Source organism: Lynx rufus, unplaced genomic scaffold (assembly GCF_022079265.1).
Source record: "Lynx rufus isolate CCGP_SWC_20201006 ecotype Redwood Valley unplaced genomic scaffold, mLynRuf1.p SCAF_3, whole genome shotgun sequence".
Taxonomy (NCBI): Eukaryota; Metazoa; Chordata; class Mammalia; order Carnivora; family Felidae; genus Lynx; species Lynx rufus.
Genome location: NW_025814845.1, coordinates 53,092,497 through 53,100,242, shown reverse-complemented (window position 1 = coordinate 53,100,242; position 7,746 = coordinate 53,092,497). Strand labels below are relative to the sequence as shown.

Sequence of the window (7,746 nt, the reverse complement as noted above, 5' to 3'; positions counted from 1 at the left end):
ACATGTGGATAATTAATTTTCCCAGAAGGAATTATTCTGGATTTAAAATCTATTGATCTATACATCTATTGCTATGCCTGTAACACACTCCATTGAGTACTGTAGATTTATAGTTTGCTCTGAAATCAGGAAGTGATTTAGATAGTCTTTAATGTCCTTCCACAGTATTTAGAGTTTTCAATGGTGTGAGTTTTGAATTTCCTTTGTTAAATTTATTCCTGAGTATTTTATTCTTTTTGATGGTATTGTAAATGGAATTGTATTCTTAATTTCATTTTGGAGTGGTCATTGCAAAATATATAGAAACTCAATTGCTTTCTGTGTATTGATCTTGTATCCTGAAAACTTCCTTAGTTTGTGTTTTGATACAATATTATTTTAGTGTCACCCTTAGATTTTCTCTACATAAGATCATGTCATCAGTCAGTAGTTTTACTTCTTCCTTGCAAATTAGGATTTATTTTATTTCATATTCTTGTTTAATGTCTTAGCTAGTACCTACATACTACATTAAATGAAAGTGAAGAGACTGGCTTTCCTTGTCTTTTTCCTTATCTAAGAATGAAAGCATTTAGGTCTTTCACCATTAAGTATGATGTTGGCATGGATTTTTTGTAGATGCCTTTTCTCAGTTTGAGGAAGCTCACTTCTATTCCTTGATATATTGAGTATTCTTGTCATGAAGGTTGTTGGAGTTCATAGAATAACAACAGTGAATTTGTTTGCATTTATTGAGATAATCATGCAGTTTTGTCTTTTATTCTATTTGTATGTGGTATTACATTAATTGATTTTTCAGATATTAAAGCCACTTTGCATTCCTGGGATTAGCTCCATTTGTGTGTGTGTGTGTGTGTGTGTGTGTGTATATATAATTCTTCTTACATGGTTAAAGATTTGGTTCACTAGCATTTTGTTGAGGGTTTGGGGGTGTATTCAAAAGGGATATTGGTCTGTAGTTTTCTTGTGATGTCATTGGTTTTAGTATCATGTTTTATTGAATGTATTTTCTGCTCTTGTATTTTTTGGAGAATTTTAAAAAATAATTGATACTAATTTTTCTTTAAATTCTTGGTAGAATCACTCAATGGATCCATCTGGGCCTGGGCTTTCCTTTGTGGTAGTTTTTTGATCCCTAATTCAATCAATCTTTTTGTTGTTGTTGTCATAGGTCTATTCAGATTTTCTGTTTCTACTTGAGTTCTTTTCATATTCGTGTCTATCTAGTGATTTGTCCATTTCACCTATATCTCATTTGTTGGCATACAGTTTCTGTTAATGTTCTCTTATGATCCTTTTTATTTGCCTAAGGTTGCTAGTTGTATCTCCAATCTCACTTCTTATTTTAGAAACTTGTGTCTTTTCTTTTTTGGAGTGTCCATCTAGGTAGAGATTTATTAATTTTGTTGATATATTGAAAGAACCAAATTTTTGGTTCTGTTCTTTTGCTTTATTGTTTGTTATTCTCCATTTTTGGGTATCGCAGCTCTAATCTTCGTTATTTCCTTTCTTCTACTATATTTGGGTTTTGTTTGCTCTTCTTTTTCTAGTGTCTGTGTTTTAAAAATCTATTTTCTGGTTTTACTAAGAGATATTGGCATATAACACTGTAAGGTATACCACTTAATAATTTGGTGCATGTATATATTGTGTGTATATATATGTTTAGTTAATATCCATCACCTCACATAGGTACAATTTTTTTCTTGTAATGGGAACTTGTAAGATCTATTCTTTTAACAACTTTCAAATATACAATACAATATCATTGATTATAGTCAACATACTGTATATTACATCCCCAGATCTTATTTATATCATAACTAAAAGTTTGTACTTTTTGACCACCTTAACCCATTTCCCCCAAACTCCAGCTTTTATCTCTGGCAACCACCAACCGGTTCTCCATTGCTGTGAGTTCAATTTTTTTGATTTCACATATAAGTGAGATTATACAATATTTGTCTTCTCTGTCTGATTTATTTCATTTAGCATCATGCCCTTGAAGTCCATTCATGTTGTCACAAATGGCATGATTTCTTTCTTTTTTATGACTTAATAATATCCGTAGGTATATATCAATACACCACATTTTCTTTATCCATTCATCACTGATGGACACTTAGAATGTTCCTATGTTATGGCTATTGTAAATAATGCCAAAGTAAACATGGGAGTGCGGATACCTTTTTGAGATAGTGATTTTGTTTCCTTGGGTGGCTGGGTCATACAATAGTTTTACTTTTAATATTTTAAAGAACCTCCCTAGTGTTTTCTGTGGTGGCTGCACCAATGTACATTCTCACTGAAGTGCACAAGGGTTTCTTTTTCTCCACATCCTTGCCAACACTTGTTACCTCTTGTCTTTTTGATAAGGGCCATTTTAATAGGTGTTAGGTGACATCTCATTATTTTGTTTCTGCATTTCCATGATGATTAGTGATGTTGAGCATCTTTTCATGTACCTGTTGGCTATTTGTGTGTCTCCTTTGGAAAAACGTCTATTCAGTTCATTTACCCATTATTTTAATTGGATTGTTTGTTATTTTGCTATTGAGTTACATGCGTTATTTACATATATTTTGGATGTTAACTGCTTATCAAGAAAATAATTTGTAAATATATTCTCTCATTCTACAAATTACCTTTTCATCTTGTTGACAGTTTCCTTTGCTATGCAGAAGGCTTTTATTTTGGTGTTGTCCCACTGGTTTATTTTGCTTTTGTTGCCTTTGCTTTTTATGTTATATCTAAAAAGTTATTGCAATGACCAATGTCAAGGAGCATATCCCCTATGTTTTACTCCTAGAAGTTTTATAGTTTCAGGTCTCATATCTAAGTTTTCAATCCATTTTGAGTTAATTTTTGTGTAGGGTGCAATATAGGGGTCCAGTGTTCTTATTTTGCATGTAACTGTCCTGTTTCCCCAACATTTATTGAAAATAGTGTCCTTTCCCCATTGCATATTCTTGCCTCCTTTGTCTTAAGTTAATTGACCATATATGTGTGAGTTTATTTCTGGGCTCTCTATTCTGTTCCTTTGATCTCTTTTGCCAATATTTTACTGTTAAGATCACTATAGGTTTGTAACATGATTTAAAATCAGGAAGTGTGACACCTCTAGCTTTGTACTTGTTTTTCAAGATTGCTTTCACTATTTGGGGCCTTTTGTGGTTTCATACAAATTTTAGGGTTGCTCTATTTCCATGAAAAATACTAAGGGGTGCCTGGGTGGCTCAGTCGGTTGAGCATCCGACTTTGGCTCAGAACACGATCTCGCAGTTCGTGAGTTCAAGCCCTGCGTCAGTCTCTGTGTTGACAGCTCAGAGCCTGAAGCCTGCTTCAGATTCTGTGTCTCCCTCTCTCTGCCCCTTCCCCGCTTATGCTCTGTCTCTCTCTCTCTGTCTCTCAAAAATCAATAAACATTAAAAAAAAAAAGAAAAATACTAAATACTAAATACTATTGGAATTTTGATAGGGATTGCATTGAATCTATAGATTGCTTTGGGTAGTGTGGACATTTTAACAATGTTACTTCTTCCCATACATAAGCATGAAATATCTATTTATTTGAGACTTCTTCAGTTTCTTTCATCAGTCTCTTTAATTTTCAGTGTACAGATATCTCTCCTCCCTAGTTAAATGTATTTAAGTATTTGTTCTCTTTGGTACAATTATATATGGGGTTGCTTTCTTTTTTTTTTTTTTTTTTTTTTTAATTTTTTTTTCAACGTTTTTTATTTATTTTTGGGACAGAGAGAGACAGAGCATGAACGGGGGAGGGGCAGAGAGAGAGGGAGACACAGAATCGGAAACAGGCTCCAGGCTCTGAGCCATCAGCCCAGAGCCCGATGCGGGGCTCGAACTCACGGACCGCGAGATCGTGACCTGGCTGAAGTCGGACGCTTAACCGACTGCGCCACCCAGGGGCCCCGGGGTTGCTTTCTTAATTTCTCTTTTTTTAATAGTTTTATGGTTTTATTAACACAAATATGACATGCACATAAGCTGTCTATTCATTTTCTTCATTGTGCAGCGTGCACTGGAATTGGTGACTCTGATGGCCAGCTGGGCTGCTCTGTCCATAATGACTTTACAGTTCTTAGAGGAGACAGTGTGAGCAATCTCTGCACTGGAAGAACAGTAGCGCTTTAAGCTCCTTGATGTTGTGGACTAGGAACTTCTGGAAGCCACTGTACATTACTTTCTTGTTCCCATAGCCAATGTTGGACATCGAGATCTGGTCATTGAATCTTCTGTGCACCGTATTGCTAATGTCTCTGGGTTTCTTCCAGTTGCACTTAGTTTTGACATATTGAATTTCTGACTGGTGCTGGATGAATTTCTTGGTCCTCTTTTTAATGATCTTTGGTTTCACCAGAGGTCTGAGGGTGGCCATGATGCCCAGTAGGAGATGGCTGCCACTTTTTCAGGTAGCACTGAGGAAGACAGCTTAATTTTCCTTTCTGATAGTTGATGTTAGGGTATAGAAATGCAACTGAGATTTGTGTTTGAATTTTGTATACTACAAGTTTACTGAAATCCTTCATTACTTCTAGTAGTGTGTGTGTCTATGTGTGTATGTATAGTCTTTATGGTTTTCTACATATAATATTATGTCACCTGCAAATAGAGACAGTCTTAATCCTTCTTTTCCAATGTGGGTGATTTTATTTTTTCTTGCCTAATGCTATGAGAAGGACTGCCAGTACTATGTTAAATAAAGGTGGCAAGAGTGGGTATCCTTGTCTTGCTCCTTATCTTAGAGGGAAACCTTTCAGCTTTTCACCTTTGAGTACCAGCTGTGAGATGGCCATAAATGGCCTTTATTATGTTGAGGTGTTTTCCTTCTATACCCACTTTGTTGAGAGTTTATGTCATAAATGGATGTTGACTTTCGTAGGTAGGTTTTTTTCCTGCATTTATTGAGATGATCATATGACTTTCATCTGTACTTTTTGATGCGGTATGTTACATGGATTGACTAGCAGATGTTGAGCCATCCTTGGAATAAATTCCGCTTGATGATGGTATGCAATTTTTTTAATACATTCCTTTAATCTGTGGTTAAATTCAGCTTGCTATTATTTTGTTGAGGATTTTAGCATCCGTGTTATCTGGGATATCGGCCTCTAATTTTCTTTTCTTATAGTGTTCTTGTCTGATTTTGGCTTCAGGTTAATGTGGGCCTCATAAAATAAATTTGGAACTGTTCTCTCCTATTTTTTTGGAAGAGTTTGAGAAGGATTGGCAATAATTTTTCTTCAAATGTTTGGTAGAATTTGCTAGTGAAGCTACCTGCTTCTGCTCTTTTATTTTTTGAGTGATATGATTACTGTTTCAATTTGCTTACTGATAAGTGGTCAGTTCAGATTTTCTGTTCCTTCATGATTCAGCCTCCGTGGGTTGTGTGTTTCTAGGAATTTTCCCATTGCTTGTAGATAGTTCAAATTGTTGGCATGTATTTTTTCACAGTAGCCTCTTATGATCTGTCATATTTGTGTGTTACAGTTGTTACGTCTCTTCTTTAATTTCTAATTTTATTCATTAGAGTCTTTTCTCTTTTTTCTTTGTGAGTCTAGCTATAGGTTTTCTATTTTGTTCATCTTTTTAAAAAATGGCACTTAGTTTCATTGATCTTTTCTATTGCCTTTTAGTCTCTATTTCATTTATTTCTGTTCAGATCTTTGTTATTTCCCTCCATCTAATGAGTGCGGTTTGTTCTTTTTCTAGTTCATAGGGGTGTAAAAAAAAATTTTTTTAATTTGGGATCTTTCTTTTAAAGTTAGTGTAGATGTTGGGGCGCCTGGGTGGCTCAGTCGGTTAAGTGTCCGACTTCAGCTCAGGTCATGATCTCACAGTTTGTGAGTTAGAGCCCCGCGTCGGGTTCTGCACTGACAGCTCGTAGCCTGGAGCCTGCTTCAGATTCTGTGTCTCCCTCTCTCTGACCACCCCCCCCCACCACCTTCCATGCTCTGTCTCTCTCTGTCTCAAAAATAAATAAACATTAAAAAAAATAAAGTTAGTATAGGTGTTTATCCATATGAACTTCTCTCTAGAACTGCTTCTGCTGCATGTTATAAATTTTCTTACTTTATACCTGTATTTTCATTTATCGTAAGATATTTTTTGATTTCCCTTTAATTTCTTCTTTGACCCACTGGTTGTTTAGTAGTATGTTGTTTAATCTCTACATATTTGTGAATTTACCAGTTTTCTTTTTTGAATTGATTTCTGGTTTCTTAATGTAAGGAAAACATTCCAGTCTTCTTCCTGTGTTTCTCCTTACTCTTATACTACTACCATGCTAAAAACATTCTTGACACACTGGCCACCAAATATGTGTTTTGTTTTGTTTTTTACCATATCAAGAAATTCTCTGTGATACCACCTGGGTGTCCTCGAATTTGATTCTGACACCAGCTACCTGGAGGCAACAGATCTCACAGGTTAAGGGCTCTTGTCCCATGAGATGTCACTTCAGATGCCAATTACAAGTAGTCCATACTCTGGTTACCCTCAACTTCTGTTCAACTTGGCTACAAATTGTAAGTTTCCATGGCCTCCTCCCTCTTTGGATTTGATTATTTGCTAGAACAGCTCACAGAAGTCAGGGAAACACTTAATTATGTCTATCAGAGTATTAAAGGATGTGAACAGCCAAATGAGAAGACACGTAAGACAAAGTCTTAGAGGTTTTGGATTGTAGTAGGTTCTATATCAGTGGATTTGGGTGTACCACCCCCCCCCCCAATCCATGGATGTGTTCTCCCATCTGAAAGCTCTCTGAACCTTGTACTTTTGGGAGTTTTTATGGAGGCTTCCTCATGTAGGCATGATCAATATTAACTCCAGTTCTAGCTCCTTTGCTCTGTCTAAAGCAGTGGGGAGTGAGGTTGAAAGTTGCAAGATCAAATTATGCTGTGGTCTTTCTGGTGACCAGCTCCCACCCAGGAGTCGGCCTAGAGTTACCTCATTAGAATAAAAGATGCTCTTAGTGTTCTTATCACTTAGGAATATATAAGAGTTTTAGAAGCCTTGTGTCAGGGACAGGGATCAAAGACCAATTGTTAGAATAGAAGATGCTCTAGTGTACTTACCACTAAGAAATTTATAGGGAGTTTAGAAGCTCTCTGTCAGGACCTGGGAATCAAGACCAATCTATATATTTCTTATTATTCCACAATACAATACTTCTGACACTTCTGACCAAGTCAGGAAAGTTGCTTGATATGATTTCAATTTTCTTAAGTTTATTTAGACATTTTTGTGACCTAATGTATGATGTATTTGAAGAATATCCCAGAACCAAGGATCAAGTTTGGTGTTTCCTGTGCAGCTGCCGCAAAACCTGGCATGTCAGACGTGTGTACAACCTCATTCCAGTGAAGCAGTGGTGATCTGCAATGGGCGAAAATGTGAACATGAAAATGGTACCCACAGACCTCCCTGGACTCCGGGGAGGATTGCAATCTGTTGATAGATTTGTGCTGAATTGGAAGCCTAATCCTTGGGAAGCAGCTTTTAAAGTATGAAATAGACCTCTTTCAGGGAAAGACTGGAAGATGGGCATTTCTGTCTGCTGCCTCTGTGTTGAGCCTTAAGAGGTTAACCAGGTAGTAAGACCTTACATCTGTTACCTATCAAAGGCTGAATATGAGAGTGAAAGCAGCCAGGTGAATATTTTTTTTTAATATGTATGTTTATTCATTTTTGAGAGAGAGAGTGCAAGTAGGGTAGGGGCAG

General features: G+C 36.3%; 1 protein-coding gene across 1 annotated transcript; it reads right to left on the bottom strand.

Annotated features, from left to right (window-relative positions):
* Nucleotides 1–4,102: 4,102 nt before the first annotated feature.
* On the bottom strand, nt 4,103–4,399 carry LOC124521074 (60S ribosomal protein L32-like). Its single transcript, XM_047092254.1, has one exon. The coding sequence runs from the start codon at nt 4,397–4,399 to the stop codon at nt 4,103–4,105; it is 297 nt and encodes a 98-aa protein (XP_046948210.1).
* Nucleotides 4,400–7,746: the final 3,347 nt, after the last annotated feature.